At 43.7% G+C, this 22,331-nt stretch overlaps 1 protein-coding gene across 6 annotated transcripts in view; it reads right to left on the bottom strand.

The window, feature by feature from the left end:
* CACNA1G (calcium voltage-gated channel subunit alpha1 G) overlaps window positions 1-22,331 on the bottom strand; it is a 561,987-nt gene that overhangs the window by 38,988 nt on the left and 500,668 nt on the right. For 4 of the 6 annotated variants that reach the window (XM_075349676.1, XM_075349672.1, XM_075349671.1 and 1 more), the window contains one exon: window positions 8,869-8,994. The exons of 1 other annotated variant lie outside the window; for it this stretch is intronic. In XM_075349676.1, the coding sequence (XP_075205791.1) occupies window positions 8,869-8,994 (126 nt within the window). Of the gene's footprint in view, window positions 1-8,868; window positions 8,995-13,037; window positions 13,071-22,331 lie in introns of all 6 variants that reach the window. One more of the 6 variants, XM_075349674.1, reaches the window with a different exon arrangement.

Here is a 22,331-nt window from a genome sequence, read left to right as displayed (position 1 = left end):
TAACTATGAATACCCCCTCAGATATTATCTGCTCCTCAGCTGCTGTCACTCAAGTATCTGCTGATTTTATAAACTTTACTTTCTTGGATTTCAAAACCTAAAAATCCTAGTTGACCACTAATAGTATGTAGAGAATCAGACTGATAGTGCCAGCATAGCACTGGCTTTAGGTTATATGCAAAAATCCTGGTGATTGGTTCCCTATAAAGAAGCACTCCCATCAAAGTGAACATCCCTATAATATTTGCAAAAATCATATTTATGTACATACATATGTGCTTAGAATTGCTCATTTTTGCCTTTCTACCCAATTCATTCTTCTATTTTCCATTAGGCCTATGACATTCCGAGATTAAACACAGACTAGCTGAATCCTTCTAAGCTCTATTTAGAAATAGTAAGGCTTTATCCTGCATAAATTTCCAACTTATCAAACTATTTTGAGGGTCATCAAATATCAGAAATTCTGAATAATTCAAATGACCCAAATTCTCATGAAACATTAAATTCTTTATTATTTTATTAGACAAACACACAAGAAAAATATTAAAAAGATGGATAATGATATAAAAATATCCTGGGTTCAACAAGTGTTAATTTTTCTTTTTTTTAATATTGTACATGATAAATTCACACAGGTTCATCACACACAATTTTTTTGAACAAATGTTTTGTACATATGTTTTTGTGAAGTTGGTCTCTTGCAAAAGTATTCAACCCCTAATCCGCCCGCATCAAGGTCAATTATAATATATAAGGTCAATTATAATATATAATTTGTGATCTATAGGAAAGTGCCAGTGCATTAGCATACAGCTAAAAATGAATAAACAATTTGAGAGACCAAAGATACATGAGATGAATGAGGGGTTGAATAGTTTTGTTTAGGGGTGGAAATAATCTGGTTATTCCAATGAATCTATGCAGAGTTATTATCTCTAAGGCAAGCCATAAAAACTGCATCAGAAAAAATTCTTTATAAACACGTTGTCACATGAATTGCTGTAAACAAATGCCCAATATACCTATGTATCTACTATATGTTAAGAGTTAACAGAGCAAAATTCAATCTGTTATATGATTAACAGGAATAATATCACATCAGCATGTTACCAGGCAGGCCACATAACATCATAAAGACTGATGTCTTTAGAGCAATACTTCTCAAGCAGGTATATTAAGGGTTAACAGAGCAAGATTTAATCTTGTTGCAGGAGTTAGGGGTGCTTCACACACAGCGAGCTCACTGCCGAGATCGCTGCTGAGTCACGCTTTTTGTGACGCAGCAGTGACCTCATTAGCGATCTCGCTGTGTGTGACACTGAGCAGCGATCTGGCCCCTGCTGCGAGATCGCTGCTCGTTACACACAGCCCTGGTTCGTTTTCTTCAAAGGCGCTCTCCCACTGTGACACACAGATCGCTGTGTGTGACAGCGAGAGAGTGACAAATGAAGCGAGCAGGGAGCAGGAGCCGGCGTCTGACAGCTGAGGTAAGCTTGTAACCAAGATAAACATCGGGTAACCAAGGTGGTTACCCGATATTTACCTTAGTTACCAGCCTCTGCAGCTCTCACGCTGCCTGTGCTGCCGGCTCCGGCTCTCTGCACATGTAGCTGCTGTACACATTGGGTTAATTAACCCGATGTGTACAGCAGCTAGGAGAGCAAGGAGCCAGCGCTAAGCAGTGTGCGCGGCTCCCTGCTCTCTGCACATGTAGCTGCATTACACATCGGGTTAATTAACCCGATGTGTACTGTAGCTAGGAGAGCAAGGAGCCAGCGCTCAGTGTGCGCGGCTCCCTGCTCCCTGCACACACAGCTAAGCGGTGTGCGCTGGTAACTAAGGTAAACATCGGGTAACCATACCCGATGTTTACCTTAGTTACCAGTCTCCGCAGCTTCCAGACGGCGGCTCCGTGCAAGCGCAGCGTCGCTTGCACGTCGCTGCTGGCTGGGGGCTGTTCACTGGTCGCTGGTGAGATCTGCCTGTTTGACAGCTCACCAGCGACCATGTAGCGATGCAGCAGCGATCCTGACCAGGTCAGATCGCTGGTCGGATCGCTGCTGCATCGCTAAGTGTGAAGGTACCCTTAGATTACACCAGTGTGTTACTAGACAAGCCGCATAACATTAAGCCATAGACACTGGTGTGGTCACAGCAATACTTATCAGGCAGGTACAAGGATCAAATCAACATTGTGTCAAACAGGTCATACAGAGCAGTGATGAACCAAAGCATAAATGTAAATCTTACATAAGAAACCCAAGATCCCCCTTAACGATCGTTTCGTATCTTCCTCAGAAGGGGTGGGTCTTAACGAAACGAAACAGATTGAATTTTGCTCTGTTAACTCTGATAATAACTATAACTAAGATAATAACTAAGATAATAACTCTGCATAGATTCATTGGAATAAGCAGATTATTTCCACCCCTAAACAAAACTATTCAACCCCTCATTCATCTCATGTATCTTTGGTCTCTCAAATTGTTTATTCATTTTTAGCTGTATGCTAATGCACTGGCACTTTCCTATAGATCACAAATTATATATTATAATTGACCTTATATATTATAATTGACCTTGATGCGGGCGGATTAGGGGTTGAATACTTTTGCAAGAGACCAACTTCACAAAAACATATGTACAAAACATTTGTTCAAAAAAATTGTGTGTGGTGAACCTGTGTGAATTTATCATGTACAATATTAAAAAAAAGAAAAATTAACACTTGTTGAACCCAGGATATTTTTATATCATTATCCATCTTTTTAATATTTTTCTTGTGTGTTTGTCTAATAAAATAATAAAGAATTTAATGTTTCATGAGAATTTGGGTCATTTGAATTATTCGGAATTTTTTTATCCTGCATAAGTCATAATTAAAACTACAAATCTAAGTAACTGAAAACCCTTTGTAGTTCTAATGATGACTCATGAAGAGAAAAAGAGACTTCCTGTTTCTACATAGAGCTTAGAAGTATTCAGCTAGTCTGTTTTTAATGATGTGATGTCATAGACTTAATAGAAAACAGAAGCATTAACTTTGTAGAAGGGCAAAAGAAGTAATTGTAAGTACACAGTGTTATATAATATGATGATTGCAATATATTAAAATGATAAAACTTTTATGTGAGTGCTTCTTTAAATTAAAGAGCCCTTCCACATTGGACCTGGAACATGTTTTAGGCTTTTGGCTTTAAGGTGTTTTACAGCTTCAGCAAATAAATGTTACTCATTGTATAAAGTTTAAAAGCATTCTGGTTAATTGCTTATGCTTTTTAAAGGGCAGCTATAATTAATAAATTAACTATTGTGTTTAAATCAGGTTTTTGTCTTATATGTAATTTAGACTATTTGTCAATTTTTCAAAACATGTATTAAAAATAATAAATTGGAGTCTTCGAATTTTCACACTAACCACAGGGGCTGGTTTAGACTTTAAATTTGTGTGGCTTCAGGAACATGTACATGGTCACAATAGTCAGACACCTGTGCAAATGTTATCCCTGAAGGAAGGGAAACAGAGTCTGCTGTGACTTGTGCCTGTTGTGATTGGTGGATGCTGTGTTATCAGCATTTTAATCCTGACTTTAATATAAATGAGCCTAACTTACAGGGCAGCTGTCATCAGAAATGTCATATTTGTTTAAATCAGGTTTTCTGCTTAAATGTATTTTTTAAACATTTTTAGATTTTTTTTTTACATATCACATTAAAATAAAAGTCTTGTTATTTTCTTACTTGCCACTGGGCTTTTTTAGACTGTAACCTCCTGTTTTTTCAGGGAACTCCACATGTACACAGCCACAATGGGTAGATCCTGACTCTATCTTCTGTATTGTAATGTCAAATGAGCCAGTGCAAAGGTCATTGTGAAGGGAAGTGGAGCAGCAGGTTTTTAACAATCACGGTCACCGACAACGGTGCCTATTTCAGCTGGATGTGCGTTCGAGGAGGCACATTTAGCTGAAGTGTGTTGCAGTGCAGAGACCTGCCAGGTCCCTGAACTGCAATACAAGCCACTGGCTAATCAGAGGCTGGCAGCTGATATCGGCAAACCAGACACAGGCTGCTCATAGTAGAGATATCATGCACTGGCATTGGCTGGGACACCGAAGTCAGCTGCCGACCTCTCCGCTGGGTATGGAGGATGCCACACATTGTGCGAACAGGGTAAGGTGAGAATATTTTTGTGTAACTTATTTTTAAATGTGTTATAAAAGAGAAGCAGAATGGTGAACATTATAGTAAGAGGCTTAGGATGTGGGAAATTTGTTACAGGATGCAGCCCATGATGGGGACATTATAATAGGAAGGGGCCCAGAATTGTTGATATTTCTTAGGGGCCCTTTGCACACTACGACATCGAGAGCCGATGCTGCGATGCCGAGCGCGATAGTCCCCGCCCCGTCGCAGCTGTGATATCTTGTGATAGCTGCCGTAGCGAATATTATCGCTACGGCAGCTTCACATGCACTTACCTGCCCTGCGATGTCGCTCTGGCCGGCGACCTGCCTCCTTCCTAAGGGGTCGTGTGTTGTCACAGCGACGTCACACGGTAGGCGGCCAATAGAAGCGGAGGGGCTGAGATGAGCGGGACATAAACATCCAGCCCACCTCTTTCCTTCCGCATTGCAGAGGGGAGGCAGGTAGGAGATGTTCCTCGCTCCTGCGGCTTCATACACAGTGATGTGTGCTGCCGCAGGAACGAGGAACAACATCGTACCGTCGCTGCAGCCAAAATAATGAAAATGACTGACACTACACCGATCATACGATACCGATGCTTTTGCGCTCGGTAATCGTAGTTAAAACGATTTACACACTACGATGTCGGGAGCGACGCTGGAAGTGCATCACTTTCAATTTGACCCCACCGACATCGCACCTGCGATGTTGTAGTGTGCAAAGGGCCCCTTACAGGCTGTGGCCCATCATGAGGACATTATAATAGAAAGGGGCCCAAGATAAGGGATATTTCTTACAGGATGCAGCCCAGGATAGGAACATTATTATAGGAAGGGCCCAGAATGGGAAACCTTTCTTATATGAAGTGGCCCAGAATGGGGGACATTTCTTACAGGATGCAACTTAGGATGGGGACAATATTATAGGAAGAGGCCAAGGACAGGGGACATTATTATAGGAAAGGGCCCAGGATAAGGGGCATTTCTTACAGGATTCGGCCCAGGATGGGGACATTATTATGGAAAGGGACCCAGGATGCGTGACACTTCATACAGATGATATTTGCAGGTGTTGGTGATATTTAATATATAGGACTTTATTATATATATTCTATGGATTTCTCCTGAGTTGGAGGACAAGGCCTAAGGACAGATTTTACCTAAAATTCTACTTGTTAACCCATTAGGGATGTAACATTAGCGAAAGATTTGAAAACTATTTGCACTTATCCACTGATTGTTATTCACTTTATCCACATGGGCACTTTATTTGTGTGTGTTTTAGAGTGAATATTAAAAAGTTACGTTTTCTACTATTCTTTTAATTGCTGTTACTGCATGTAACACAAAAACCTGAATTATTCAATATGCAATTTTCTGATGATAGCTTCCCTTTAAAATTTCTGCTTTTTGTCAATGAATAGGAATCTGCAGCTTTAAGTTTACCACATACCTCCCAAGTTTAAAAGCTAACAAATAGGGACATATACTGCATAGTGTGCCATGGTAATTTTTATTTTATGCTAAGCCAGTTGCCCAAATCTCACCCAGTTCTGTTTATTAGCACACCCAGGAATGTGCACACGCCTACTGAAGCCTATTAGTGTTTCCACACGTATGGTTACCCTTTTGTGTCCCACACAGTGCCCTACACAGTATGATGCCCCCACAGTACATTCCCCCAAACCCAGTAAAAGGCCCCCCAAAGTGCTCACCAGTATAATATCCCCACAGTACATTCCGCACACACATTCTGATATCTCCACAGACCCACCCACAAAGAACCACACACACTATGATGACCCCACACAGCTCTGCAATGCAATGCAACATCAGCATAAACAAGTCTGCTACATGAACACACATGCACATACACACATACACATACACACACACACATACATACATACATACACACACACACACAAACACACACACGGTACATCAACATGAAAACACAAGCCTGCTACATCAACACACATACATGACTCTGCTACATAGAGACACACAGCTCAGCTACATAATCACAGAGCTCTTCTACATCAACACACAGGAAAGTGTGCTACATTAATTAACACATTCAGCTCTTCTACATGCATACTGAACTCTGCTACATCAACGCACATACACAATTCTGAAACAACACACATCTTTTTTACATTAAGACACAGCTCTGCAATATACTCACACAATTCTGCTATCAAAACACACAGTTCTGCTAGATCAACATGCAAAGCTTTGCAATTTCAACACACAACTCTACATTACGATACACACTACTCTTCTACATCAACACACACTCCGAAAGAAAAACGTGCATACATACGTACACAAACCGTGGCTATGTCCTGCTCCTCTTCTCCGCCTTACAGTCATGTAGCCTGAGACTCTCATACAGTGGGTGAAATAAGTATTGAACATGTCACCAACTTTCTAAGTAAATATATTTCTAAGACATCGCTCCCACTTGGGTATAAATAGAGTTCAATGCGGTAAGAAAAAAATGCGTTGCACTCGCACCAATGTTATTCAATGAGGCAGTGTTCATCTGCAAGTTTTTCCTCAGCTGTATTCGGGCTGAAGAAAAAATTGCAGCATGTTGTGTATGGCAGCATATCTCAGACCACACTCAGCCATACAAGTCTATGGGTGGATGTGAAACATTGTACTGCACTCAGATGTCTCCGATATACACCGAGACAGACAATGGTGAAGATGGAGAGATTAATCTCTCCCTGTTCTCCACATCTGTGCACTGATCCTCACATGCAAGAGCATCGGATAACAGTAAACTGACAATTCTCTCGCATCGGATGCTATACGCTAGTGTGACTCCAGCCTACAGGTGCTATTCATTTCTCACCTGTTGTCGGTGACAACTCATCCAATCCACACAGGCACAGAAATAAGCCACAGATATCCATAAATTAAGTTACAATATGTGTAACAATGAGAAATGACACAGAGTAATGGTATTGAACATGCTTAATGAAATTAATTAATACTTTGCACAAAAGCCTTTAGTGAAGACAGCTTCAAGATGCCTCATGTATGGACAAACTAGTCGCATGCATTGCTCATGTGTGATTTTGGCTCATTCTTCCACACAAACATGCTTCAAATCCTGAAGGCTCCATGGGCTCCTTCTATGAACTCTGAAGTTTAGTTCCTTCCATAAATTTTCTAATGGACTCAGGTCAGGTGAGTGGCTGGGCCATTCTAGCAGCTTTATTTTGTTTTCTCTGAAACCAATTGAGACTTTTCTTGCCGGCGTGTTTGGGATCATCGTCTTGCTGTAATGTCCACCCTTGGTTCATCTTTATCATCCTGGTAGATGGCAGCAGATTTTAATCAAGAATGTCTGTACATTTGTCCATTCATCCTTCCTTCAATTATATGAAGTTTACCAGCACCATATGCTGAAAACCAGCATCATTCCATGATGTTCCCACCTCCATACTTCACTGTTGGTATGGTGTTTTGGGGGTGTATTTCACAGGCTTGTTTAAATGTTGTTGAGAAAACTTTAAACACGCTTGAACATGTATTTTGTTCAGCAATGGAGCCTTGTGTGGTGAGCGTGCATACAGACTATGGAGGTTGAGTTCATGACTTATTGTTTTCTTTGAAACAATTATACCTACTGCTTCCAGGTCTTTCTGTAGCTCTCCACAGGTGGTCTTCGTCTTGGACAATTATTCTGATAATTCTTTTCACTCCTCTGCCTGAAATCTTGCTGGTCATGGCTGATTTATGATGAAATTATGTTCTTTCTACTTTTGGATTATGGCCTTAACAGTGATCACTGACACCTTCATTAGTTTAGAAATTTTTCTGTACCAAATCAGTATGTTTTACAACAATAAGGTTGCAAAGATCTTGAGACAGCTCACTAGTCTTACCCATCATGAAATGTTTCTTGTGAGGCACCTTGGTAATGAGACACTTTTTATAGGCCATCAGTTGAACCAACTGATATTTTTTTCCCCTGAGTGTCAGGATTGCTTTATACGTATCGATAGATTTTAGTTGGTGTCACGATTTCCATGGCTTTTTGCACCTCTCTTTCTTCATGCGTTCAATACTTTTTCCCTGTGTAATTTCTCATTATTACACATAACTTAATTTATGAACATCTACGGTTTCATTTCTTTGCTTGTGTGGATTGAATGGTTTGTTACCCATATCTGGTGAGAAATTCATGTGAATGGCACCTTTAGAAATATATTTACTTAGAAAATTGGTGATGTGTTCAATACTTTTTTCACCCACTGTATGATCTAACGGTTCTGGCAAGACTTTACATAGACAAAATGGTAGAATAAGGACATGCTGACTCCCTGATACACTGTTATATACAGCAGAATCTGTGTTTTGAACTCATGTGATAGCTCCCCAAATTTGGAACAATCTTTCTGGATCCGGGACGCTTGGGAGGTATGTCATACCACAATATTAGGATGAATTTTATCTACTGAATTACTGAAAGCAGAGTCTCAAAAGAAAGGGGAACTGATACACAAAATATATTGGCAAAACATGATAACCTTATTGTGGGGGGCAATTAACCATATGAATCCCTGTGGAAGTTATTTTCTTTATAAAACAAATTGAAGCAGATGTTCAGAAATTTGTGATTCATTTCGAGCCAGAATATGATAGAAATAAATGTGGATACTTTTGGTTCAAGAACGCTAAACACGATGTCATCTGGCAGTGAGTCGTCCGTTAGGGCTAAGGACCAGGACTTTTCGGACATAATATCTGAAGTCAAGGACAGTCCTTCCATCTCCGCTAGAGGAATCTAAATGAGGGAAAATGTCCAAGAATAAGAAAAGAATAAAATAAAATGTTACCTAAATGTCTCCTGAATACAAATTGTATCCAATGACACAAAATAATGGATTACTAATGAATGAGATGAAAACACTTATATATACTGCACTGTCTGATCAACAAAGGAATATCCATATCAATCCTCACTCCAATACTAAGTTTTTCGACTGGAGCAAAGTTTAGATTTATCTGTAGTTTCCAGTACATCTTTAGTGCAAATCAAAGACATATAAGTCATGCCATGTAGGTAACACAGTGTATTTACAAGAATATATATGTGCACCTTTATATTAAATGGTACTAATGTTCTTCACAAATTTTAGGAAAATGCTTAAACAAGAGTATTATAAAGAACAGAACACTGTGATTTTTCATGTATTGATAATCCATAGCACATTACAGCAGCAAAGGATTTTTATTCTTCAACATGTCATTTTTTGCTGCAGATTTCACTATTTGCAATGGATAGGGTATAATCTGCAGCAATTCTGAATCAAAATCTTCAACATCCACATTTATATGTAGGTTTTTTGGCAATTTTTAATGGAACTGTGGCAAAATCAGCAGTATAAAATGTATCCATTTTAACGTGCTTTAAGGATAGTGCCTACATAGCATCTCCACTGCGAATCTTGGAAACTGTCACCTCTCCAGTGCTGGATACACGACATGCTGTCAATCAAACGCTTGTTGCAAAGACAGCTTTATCGCCTGACCTCCCAATCAATGTGCAAACTCGGGAGAGGGAGAAAAGCTGCTGCTACACAGCTCGGACCGCTGATAAAGGACTTATGTCGGGAAGTACAATGTACCCGATTCTTGTGTTTTCTGACAGGATTGCCTTATACAGATAAAATTGGCGATGGGATCCACAGATATATGAATCTAATGTGAATGGACAGCTTTAACGCTTAGCATACAGTGTGTACATGTCAGTTCATCTTCCACAATACACACATATTGCATTTTTTACGTTCAGCATTAGCGATAAGCAAATTAAGTTGCTCATCTCCAATACTGTCAGGTCAGTATTTTTTGACAGCTGAAAAGAGGCCTTACCTTACGGCATCCGAAGTTCTCCTTTCCAATAGGTGACCTGATACAATGTCATTGTTGGGGTGTCAGGCCGGCTAATGAAAAAAAGAGCCATGGATGCCATCAGGTAGGATCTAGTTCCTAGGTCTCTATGGAATACTGACTTGACTGCTGGGCCAGAGTCCCACGTGTTTATTCGTTCATCTATGCTAAAGCGGTCGTTACATGCTACGATATCGTTAATGTTTTATCGTTGGGGTCACGTCGTTAGTGACGCACATCCGGCGTCATTAACGGTATTGCAGTGTGTAACACTTACCAGCGACCTTAAACGTCCTCCAAAGTGGGGAAAATCGTTCACCATGGAGAGGTCGTCCTAAAACCAAAAATTGTTAATGGTTGTTTAAAGATGTTGTTTGTCGTTCCTGCAGCAGCACACATCACTATGTGTGACACCGCAGGAGCAAGAAGGAACCTCACCTTACCTGCGTCCCGCCCGCAATGAGGAAGGAAGGAGGTGGGCGGGATGTTCGTCCCGCTCATCTCCACCCGTCCGCTTTGATTGGCCATCCGCTTAGTGACGTCGCGGTGACGTCGCCGTGACACCGAACGCACCTCCCCCTTGAGGGAGGGATTGTTCGGCAGTCACAGCGACAACGCTGACCAGGTAAGCGCGTGTGACGCTGCCGTAGCGATAATGTTCGCTGCGGCAGCGATCACACGATATCGCATGCACGACGGGGGCGGGTGCTTTTGCGTACGATATCGCTAGCAATTGCTAGAAATATCATAGTGTGTAAAGCCCGCTTTAGTGTGTGGTATACATTTTTTGGAGGTCAGCTGGCAGAGCCATTACATTATATTTTGGAGAACCCAGCTTCCTTGGAAAGCAAAAGTAATATGCAGATTAAAAATAATGTTATGCCGATTTAAACTGGTAAAAATTAGCTAAAAGTACATTATTTAAGATAATTCCATTCCTGTGACACTCTGACTTATTTTACAAACAATGAACCTAACCAAGTACAATGTGAATAGAGCTTTAGACATGGAAAATATTATGTAAGTTATAATTAGATAAAGATCAGAAAAGTCTTGTTCAGTCACAATAATACAGTGACCTATGGCAAGCATTAAGTCAGTTTTTCCATCGAAATTCACAAAATCTAGTATTCCATTGGAAATCCCGACAGAGCCCTGATGGAGCCATGCACTTGAATGAAGCCAATATAGTCAATGTAGACATTCTCTGGCCTCTATATTGGTAGTAGTCAGTCTCTTTCATACATGCACAAAAACGAAGTTTAGCATGTGATGAACGGCTTTGTTCAAGTGAATGGATCACTTTTGGAATACAGTTTTTTGAGATTTTGACTGAAATCCAACATAGAGCTAAACATTGAGCACTGTATTAATGTGAACCTAGCCTTAAGGCCGCTTTACACGCTGCGATATCGTTACCGATATCGCTAGTGTGCGTACCCGCCCCCATCGGTTGTGCAACGTGGGCAAATCGCTACCCGTGGCGCACAACATCGCTTAACCCCGTCACACGCACTTACCTGCCCTGCGTCGTCGCTCTGGCCGGCGAACCGCCTCCTTTCTAATGACATGACAGCGACGTCACACGGCAGGCGCCCAATAGAAGCAGAGGGGCGGAGATGAGCGGGACGTAACATCCTGCCCACCTCCTTCCTTCCTCATTGCGGGCGGCCGCAGGTAAGGTGATGTTCTTCGTTCCTGCGGTGTCACACATAGCGATGTGTGCTGCCGCAGGAACGACGAACTACATCGTACACGCAGCAGCAACGATAATTGGGAATAGGGGGGCATGTCACCGATTAGCGATTTTGAACGTTTTTGCGACGATTCAAAATCGCTAATAGGTGTCACACGCAACGACATCGCTAAAGTGGCCGGATGTGCGTCACAAATTCCGTGACCCCAACGAGATCGCTTGAGCGATGTCGTAGCGTGTAAAGCGGCCTTTAGCTATACCCATATTAGTGAATGATGTCCTGCCTACTTTATATCTTTCTTCACACCATAACTCATTCATATATATGTAATCACATAACTGTACAATTCACTGGCCTCTACAAGATTGACAAACACAAAAAATAACCCCCTGCAATGTGGAATATGGGAAAGTCAATCTTAAATAAGGATTACACTATCATCATAAACACAGAAATATTCCAACACAGTCACAAAAAAACAGTAAAAGCCAGCAGACTTACAGTTTCACCAGATTTAAGGACAAAAATACAACAAGTACACTCAAACCTATATCTATAAGAATATATAAAGACAAGACACCAAACTCTCTCGGAATATACTGGTGACTGGATAGGCTACATGTACTTAAAGGGAATCTGTCAGCAAACTTTGCTATGTAATCTGAGGGCAGCATGAGTTAGGGGCAGAGCCAGTGATTTTAGCGATTTATCACTTATTATGCTGTGTGCTGCTGTTTTAATATAACAATGTTTTATCAGTAAGAGATTAGCACTACTGGACTAGGTGCCCATATACTTCCTGGTCCAACCCGCCCCCAACTCTGATTAGTGGCTTATTGTCACTATATATTGCACATAGAAAGATGGTAATAAGGGGTGTGAGCAGGGTTAGCTATAAGTTCTTCTGCATGGCTACATCTAAAAACTCTGATTGTGTCACAGCTGCTGCACACAGTAAACTAAGTGATACATCATTGGAATCAGGGTCTCTTTTCCTACATTATGCTGCTCTCAGATGAGATCACAAATATTGGTGACAGATTCCCTTTAATCCTCTCAAACAGCAGTTCACCACAATAAGGCCACACTCACACACTACTCTTTAAATATAGCCAAGCCTAAAGTGATCCCAAGTGATAAACAATGATAGAAGCTGCATCTCGACAACTATACTCTGGCTGAGATACACTGAACGACAAAACAATAACACGTCAACCAATAAAGTGCAGTATCTCACTTTCAGATGTCCCTCTGATTCAGTTCGTACAACCTAAAGAGAGAGTGAAGGATAACAAATTGTAAGTCTATGCATTGTATAAGAAATACTCTGGCTCTACATCTGCTATAATTTTACACTTGGTGTGCAGAATCTCAGGATCAGTGACATATGATGTCCAGCTTTGGATCACCTAGTTGGCTATCCCCATCAGCCCCTTAGATAGTGAATGGAGTGGTGACCATATATGCCAACAACAACTCCATTGGCATAGAGGACTTTAGGAGATCCAGTTTTCATGATCCTTGGGCAATCCATGTAGTGGCTCCAACAGAGCCCTGATCTCAACGAGTCTGTCCAGGATTACATAAAGAAACACAAGGATTTGCACAAGTCTACATCCACAAGATCTGTGGTTAGTTCTCCGAGAAGTTTGGAACAACCTCCCTTCAAAAACTGTACAAGTGTACCTAGAGGAACAAAAGCTTTGATACTGTTCTGAAGACAAAGGACAGTCACATCAAATATTATTTGATTTAGATTTCTCTTTTTCTGATTTACTTTGATTTTTGTTAATTGATAAAAATAAACTATTAATACTTTTTTTTTTTTTAAAGAATTTTTACTTTGAAGCATTTTTCCACAACTGCAGGCCACAGCTCCCAACATAAACAGTACCGGGAGTGGACTTCCCCGTTAGAAGCGGAGTTGTCCCAGTGAAGATACAAACACTGAGTGCAGGAGGAAGGGACCCCTGTTTCCTACACCCGGGTGTGGGACCCGAATACACCTGCCGGAGGCGAGCGGTCACTGTTAATTTGGTTTACCACTGGACTTTGTGTGCAATTCTTTGGAACTGTGAGTACACCATCTATCCCCGGTCCAACCCTGCATGTCCCTCTCTGCAAACACAGCTCCCATTCAACTGGGCCCTTGGACTACACCTCCCCTACTCGTGGATTCCATCCTGCTGCCCCGCTCCATCAGCCCCGGGCATTCCATCACCAGGCAGCGGCGATGCTACCAACTCTCACCGCAACTCATGGGTGGCGTCACCGACAAATCAATCCCCTGTAAATACTCCCTTCCTATGGTTGTGAGGACGGACGGCTGTACGAACCCGGGTCCGGCTACCACTCGAGCCGCAGTAATGAACCCGGATCCGAGCAGCCCCTGCAGCGGCCCGGCCCCCGTCCGCAACACATAATTTATTTTTTCAGGGGCAAACTGCTCTTGAACTCTCAGCTTCCTTTTTGAAGATTGACAGTTCAGTCCAGTGGCATGGTCGTGCGCCTATGTACTTTCTAATTCTGTAAGCAGAGTTAGCTTTCCTTCTGCAGCATCGAATAAGCAGAGGGACACTGCAGACGGCAGGTTCCAGCAATCTGGCTAGATTCTAAGCTGCGGTTGCAGACTATATAGCAATCAGCTATTAAGAGCACAGTCGTATAGTAACTCGCACCATCAAAATGAAATATCAATTACACCCACTCCTAGCACGCATCCAAGAAGCTGGTGCGACATTGTTAAGGTCACTGCTTTTATCTTATTTTCAAGAAAAACAAGTCCAAATTCATCTTGAACTCTTTGCAAGAAGAGGAGAAAAGGAAAATCTGTACGACTTAGTTGCAAAAAATGTATACATTTTATTGATATAATAACAATAGACAATAATTTAAAATCACAAAGTTAGATAGTGAGTGCCAGCAGGTGGCGCCCTCATGTCACATAGGCACATATGAGCACACTATAAAAAAATCAGCCAAAGAGCCCAGTTGGGCAACACCTGTGAAAAAACACAGATAGCCCAGATACTGGGATAAGCTGACAGAAAGTGTCCTGCAATAGCTGTATAAGTTCACAATAAGATTAATTATAAATGTGATAACATACAATGCAGCACAAAATCAAGGTGAAAAAGAGTGCAAACCCTGCTTACCTATATGTGGAGTGAGAGCCCAAGAACCCCGACCTATAGGTTTCGGTGTTGTGATCCTTCTTATGGGGGTGGTCTCATGTTTAAAAGGTACGTCCTTATAAATGGTGAGTCTCCAATCAGACTCCTATCAGCCCGGGCCAATCAGGCCTACCAACACATGGTTACCCTCCATAGTAGAATCTAAAATCAATTACCATTGGTGAATAGCACGTGGTACCGGTGACGTCTACACCCCATGCAATGGCACAGCACCGGAAATACAATGAAATGGCTCGTACTATGTCACATGATCAAAAAGTGGCCGTATCCCAACCGCATGTACCAACAACGTGAATCATATAAAGTGTCACCATCACCGGGCCTAACATACAGGTTTGCAATCATCCATGTCCGGCTGATACGCCGGCAGATGAAGGACGAACAGAACACGGCATTTTCATATGCAGAAGTAATTTAGTAATCGTGCTGCATAGAGCGCAATCCAAAAAAACACATCAACTACATAAAATACTCTTGCCCACTGACAGACTACACAGCCATGCTTTATATATAGTGTGTTTCCGATGCACAAACTGAAAGTTCCATAAAATGCAGGGTAGTAGTCTTGGCAGGCGTCACATCGTTGCCATAGAAGCATCCGTCATGTGACCGGTGGGGGTGTAACTTAAAACCCATGTGTGATGCCCATTTAAGGCCCGCAACATGGACGCGTATGTCCAGGTAAACGTAGTAGCAAAAAGGGAGAGGGAGGGGGGAGGTAGCTTTGCACCCACGTGTCTAGTACGTCACAACCCACACCATAACCACACTTATTCGGGTAAGTGCCGTTCAGAGGGAAATGACCAGAGAGGGGGTGACTATAGAACTACGTATCCAACACATCAAGGGGAGGGGCTACCATTCAACCTCTAGTAGCCACTGCGGCGCCCAAGCGAACACCCGAGAAGCACACGTCACCGCGAGCGCGTCCGGCCGCAACCATGGAACTATTGGTTCATTTTAACTCCAAAACCCTTGAGAAAGTGGAGAAGGAGTTGGACACAACTTATTTAGATCTGAAGGCAGTGTCCTCGTCTGAGGAGATTACGGCTTTTGACGCATTGATGGCTACCAACTCTGAAGAATGGGAAAAATCAATCAGGGAGACACATTCCAAAAAGATTGCACGTGACATGATGGACTACCAACAACTGAAAATATATAGATGGCGTAAGTCAATGCCACGATTTTTTCGTGGGAGGTCGGTGTCGGTATCCTCGGTTTCGTCTACAGGTGAAGTGTCGGATCAGTCTTTGTCCCCTATGACTACGCGGCTTGGGACTAAGTGGAAGGGAGAATTAAAATCGATTGGCAACAATAGTAAGAAACCTCCAACGATGGGGAAACCAGTTGGGACTCCGAAGGTAATAAACCTATCTCAACACATTTTTTCAACCTTAGATAATGAGGTTTTGGCTAGGGGTCTCACTTTTTCACCCAGTTCACGATTCAATCCCTTTACAGCCGTGAAGGACCTACATATCTTAGCTCGGGCATTGATAATGAAAAAATGGTTCCATGACGAAGATCTACAAAAAACCTTCCCAACAGAGACTGAACAGACCGCTCTACGTATTCTCGAGGAACTATCTGAGGAGCACTCCTCTAATGCCCTGGGTAAGATTCCGTCTCGGTTACGGATTAAGTCTAAAAAGTTTCCGCCCTTGTCGGCCTGTCCCAATGTTGACTTGTTCCTTGTTCGTGCAGCTCGTCTCTGATGAATTCTCTAAATTTCCTACTAACATCTACAATGACAACTTGACGAAGGAAGAGAGGAGCTGCATTGACAGGATCAAGAAACTGGATGACATAGTAATCAAACCAGCCGACAAGGGTGGGAATATTGTAATTTGGCCCTGTACCCTATATGAAAAGGAGGCATATAGACAACTCAGGGTTAGTGAGTGTTACCAGCGACTTACATTCAATCCCCTCAGCAAGTTCACTAAAGAATTACAGTGTCTGTTGAGGGATGCCCTGGATAGTGGGATCATAGAGAGGAGACTATTTGATTCATTGCTTGTGGCTGAACCAACGGTACCGACACTGTATCTATTGCCTAAAGTGCATAAAGATGTGAACACACCACCTGGTAGACCCATCGTGTCAGGGGTAGGCAACTTTTTAGAACGGGTATGTATATACATTGACTCCCTGCTCAAGCCCTTAGTGGAGACTCTTCCCTCGTACACGAGGGATACGAGTAATTTTTTACAAAAAATTGATTCCCTATATGTGGGTAAGGGTTCCCTGTTGGTCTCTTGTGATGTCGAATCGCTCTACACGAGCATTCGACATCACGACGGACTACGGGTTACCTCATATTTTCTATCTATGACCAGCATGTCCGAGACAGAGAGGGACTTTGTCATGAATCTGTTGAGGTTTGCCTTAACTCATAATTTTTTCGTTTTTGGGGGGTCCCTATACCTACAGCTCCAGAGCACAGCGATGGGGGCGGCTTTTGCGCCCTCATATGCTAATCTTTTCCTGGGGCTGTGGGAAAGGGACCTCCTCCTGTCAGATTGGATGTCATCGGTGGACCGCGTCCCTTTTTGTACGTGGTACATCGATGACATATTCTTTATCTGGCAGGGGAATGCTTTAGACCTTAATTTATTTATTCAGAATCTGAACAATAATGAGATAAATTTACGGCTAACTCACAGGTTTCACGACACGTCCCTTGAATTCTTGGACGTGCTGGTCACACGTGACATCTCTGGCCAGCTACAGACGGATTTATATCGGAAAGATACTTCAGTAAATTCAGTCTTGTATGCTACATCAGCCCATCCCGCCCATGTTGTACGAGCAATTCCCCTGGGGCAATTCCTCCGCCTACGGCGGATTTGTTCATCACATTCTGCATTTGAATCAAGAGCCCTGGACCTCAAACAAAGATTCCGCGATCGCAGATATAGCAATAGGTCCATTAAAAAAGCTTATAATAGGGCAGGGAATTCCCCACGTGATGAGCTGCTATTTGGTGGTCAAACCAAGAAAAGTTCAAATACTGTTCGAATGATCACCCAATACCATTCACACTGGGGCCGGATGGTGGATGTTATGTCAAGGTATTGGTCCATCCTTACTATTGACCCTATCCTACAAAACTATTTACCTGACAGACCATCAATTGCGGCTTGTAAAGCCAGGAACTTGAAAGATGTATTGACATCAAGCCACTATGGCAAAAAAGATAAAATCATCCTTCCATTTGTGTCCTCCTCCTCCTCCCTCCCACAGAGGTCAAGGTTTGACTGCTCACCCTGCGGGTCATGTGTTGCATGCCCCAATATTGAATCAGCAGTTGATTTTACCTCCTCTGATGGTAAAACTTTCTCCATTAAGAGAAAAATCAACTGCTTATCAAAGGCTGTGGTATATTATGCAACTTGCTCATGTCCACTCATCTATGTCGGTCTTACCACACGGGCCTTAAAGGTCCGTATGAGAGAATATGTTTGTGACATCCAGGCCGCCAGAGATGAGGTGGACATTGAGGGCCTCAAAACAATACCTAGGGATTTTAAGAAATACCACCAGTGTGACCACACCCTGTTGAAGGTACGCGGGATAGACCAGATTATAGCAGGGGTTCGACGGAAACAGGCGAAACAGAGTGGATATGGACTCTCAAAAACTTACAGCCCCATGGGCTAAATGAATGTTTGAGTTTTGTATCCTTTTTGTAAGATCTCTTAGATAGCAGCCACCTTGCCCTCTGTCAGTGGTTTCATGCTATTTTTCACAACCATAGTTCGTGTCCCCCATGCTCTCCACCAAACTGGTCTTGTTTTTAATTGTTTTTTTATTTTTTCTTACTTTTTAGTTTCGTCCTTGTATTCACGCTGTGGCCTGACCTACTGTACCATCTATATATGGATTTGAAGAAAATTGCTGCCAATCGGATTATTATACAAACGCATGGAACTACTGCATCTTTACACATGGACGCATTCTACTATGTACCATTTATTTTATTGTATTTATGATTGTTATTCGTATCGAGATATCATCTTGGTGTGATAGAATGCGTCCATAGGGGTCTTTTTTCTTACGTGCATATATTTTCCCATATGATTGTGTCTTCATCCAACTCCATTACATCTCTCTCTGTACCGGTGCGCCTACGTGTTTGCCTTAGTTGCCCTGCGTCGCCGCAGACACGTCCTTTGGGCTACTCCTATGGAGACTGGTCTCCGTGGTTGCGGCCGGACACGCTCGTATTGACATGTGCTTCTCGGGCGTTCGCTTGGGCGCCGCAGTGGCTACTAGAGATTGAATGGTAACCCCTCCCCTTGATGTGTTGGATACGTCGTTCTATAGTCACCCCGTCTCTGGTCATTTCCCTCTGAATGGCACTTACCCGAATAAGTGTGGTTATGGTGTGGGTTGTGATGTACTAGACACGTGGGTGCATAGCTACCTCCCCCCTCCGTCTCATTTTTTGCTACTACGTTTACCTGGACATACGCGCAGGTGCATAACTACCGTGGTCGCAGAGGTCGCCATTGCAACCGGGCCCGGGAGCTTAGGGGCCCGGCGGCCGCCCGGCAGTTCAGCAGCCAGCTCCTGTCAGTGAGGGAGGAGCTACGCTGATCTGTCACAAACCACGCGGCGGCTATATGACCCGCTGCCGCCGCCGACACTGGGCCCCCCTACCTGGTGTCAGCGGCGGCAGCAGGACCCCCTCCCCGTCACCGTGCACAGTAATGTTGAAGCATAGAGCTGCCGGCGGCACTCTATGCATCATCATTCCCCTCCCCCCCCCCCGTGCCTGCGCGGTGCCGTCACTCCTGTGTGACTGCTGTGCTCAGAGTGCACAGAGCGCAGGACAGGAGGACGCCGACCGGAGCACCCGGAGAACGAGAAGGGGGGAGGACGAGCAGCGGTGGAAGAGGAGAGCGGTGAGGACACAGCAGTGGCTGGGGAATGAGGGGAGCAGTGAGGACGAGCAGCAGCTGGGGAATGAGGGGAGCAGTGAGGACGAGCAGCGGCTGGGGAATGAGGGGAGCAGTGAGGATGAGCATCGGCTGGGGAATGAGGGGAGCAGTGAGGACAAGCAGCGTCTGGGGAATGAGGGGAGCAGTGAGGACGAGAAGCGGCTGGGGAATGAGGGGGAGCAGTGAGGACGAGCATTGGCTGGGGAATGAGGGGAGCAGTGAGGACGAGCAGCGGCTGGGGAATGAGGGGAACAGTGAGGACGAGCAGCGGCTGGGGAATGAGGTGAGCAGTGAGGACGAGCAGCGGCTGGGGAATGAGGGGAGCAGTGAGAACAGCAGCAGCGGCTGGGAAATGAGGGGAGCAGTGAGGACAGAGCAGCGGCTGGGGAATGAGGGGAGCAGTGAGGACAGAGCAGCGGCTGGAGAATGATGGGAGCAGTGAGGACAGAGCAGCGGCTGGGGAAAGAGGGGAGCAGTGAGGACAGAGCAGCAGCTGGGGAATGAGGGGAGCAGTGAGGACAGAGCAGCGGCTGGGGAATGAGGGGAGCAGTGAGGACAGAGCAGCGGCTGGGGAATGAGGGGAGCAGTGAGGACAGAGCAGCGGCTGGAGAATGAGGGGAGCAGTGAGGACAGCAGCAGTGGAATGAGGAGACGTGAAGACAGAGCAGGAAGAGAGAGGGTGAGTACTTGTTTGTTTATGTATATATATATATATATAAATTAGTGAATACACGGTGGCCAGAGGCCTGGGGAGGCTCAGTATACATGGAGGCCTGGAGAGGCTGGCTGCATTATTATACATGGAGGCCTGGAGAGGCTGGCTGCTATATTATACATGGAGGCCTGGAGAGGCTGGCTGCTATATTATACATGGAGGCCTGGAGAGGCTGGCTGCATTAGTATACATGGAGGCCTGGAGAGGCTGTCTGCATTAGTATACATGGAGGCCTGGAGAGGCTGTCTGCATTAGTATACATGGAGGCCTGGAGAGGCTGGCTGCATTATTATACATGGAGGCCTGGAGAGGCTGGCTGCATTACTATACATGGAGGCCTGGGGAGGCTGGCTGCATTATTATACATGGAGGCCTGGAGAGGCTGGCTGCATTATTATACATGTAGGACTGGAGAGGCTGTCTGAATTAGTATACATGGAGGCCTGGAGAGGCTGTCTGCATTAGTATACATGGAGGCCTGGAGAAGCTGGCTGCATTAGTATACATGGAGGCCTGGAGAGACTGGCTGCATTAGTATACATGGAGGCCTGGAGAGGCTGGCTGCATTATTATACATGGAGACCTGGAGAGGCTGGCTGCTACATTATACATGGAGGACTGGAGAGGCTGGCTGCTATATTATACATGGAGGCCTGGAGAGGCTGGCTGCTACTGTATATTATACATGGAGGCCTGGAGAGGCTGGCTGCTATATTATACATGGAGGCCTGGAGAGGCTGGCTGCTATATTATACATGGAGGCCTGGAGAGGCTGGCTGCTATATTTTACATGGAGGCCTGGGGAGGCTAGCTGGTATATTATACATGGAAGCCTGGAGAGGTTGGCTGCATTATTATACATGGAGGCCTGGCTGCATTAGTATATATGGAGGCTTGGGGGGGGCTGCATAATAAACATGAAGGACACATGGACTATAGGGGTGTATTATACATAGAGGTCTATAGGGCTGCATTAAACATGGAGGTCTATGGGGCTGCATAATACAAAATGAAGGACACCTTTTACATGGAAAAAAGGGGTGCATTATACATGGAGGAGTATGAGGATGCATAATACAATGTAAAGTTTTATGGGGTGGCGTTATAATACATATAGGACTATGGGGGCTACATTATAATATATGGAGGACTATGGAGCCTACCTTATACATGGACTATGAGGGTGCATTATAAAACATGGAGGACTATGTGGTGCAGTATAATATATGAAGTACTACCGTATGGGGTGAATTTTAATACATGGAGAACTATGGGAAATGCATTATAATTGAAGGGCTACTTTATACATGGAGGATTATGGGGGTGCATTATAATATATGAAGGACTATGTGGTGCAGTATAATATATGGAGAACTATGGGGTGAATTATAATACATGGAGGACTATGGGGTGAATTATAATACATGGAGGACTATCGAGGTGCATTCTAATATGAAGGGTTATGTGGGACCATTTATACTATATGGAAGGCTATGTGGGGGCCATTATAGTATTTTGAGAACTATATACAACAGGGGAAAAAGATACAATCAGGGGATGGGAACGTTTTGTGCTGAGGTAAAAGGCTCTTTCCCTCAGCACCCAGCTTTCCCATGCTCTGCTATACATCTCTCAGCACCCAGCTTTCTCATGCTCTGATATGGGAAAGCTGG

Source organism: Anomaloglossus baeobatrachus, chromosome 5 (genome assembly GCF_048569485.1).
Source record: "Anomaloglossus baeobatrachus isolate aAnoBae1 chromosome 5, aAnoBae1.hap1, whole genome shotgun sequence".
In the NCBI taxonomy this organism is placed as follows: domain Eukaryota; kingdom Metazoa; phylum Chordata; class Amphibia; order Anura; family Aromobatidae; genus Anomaloglossus; species Anomaloglossus baeobatrachus.
This window is presented reverse-complemented; position numbering and strand designations above follow the sequence as displayed.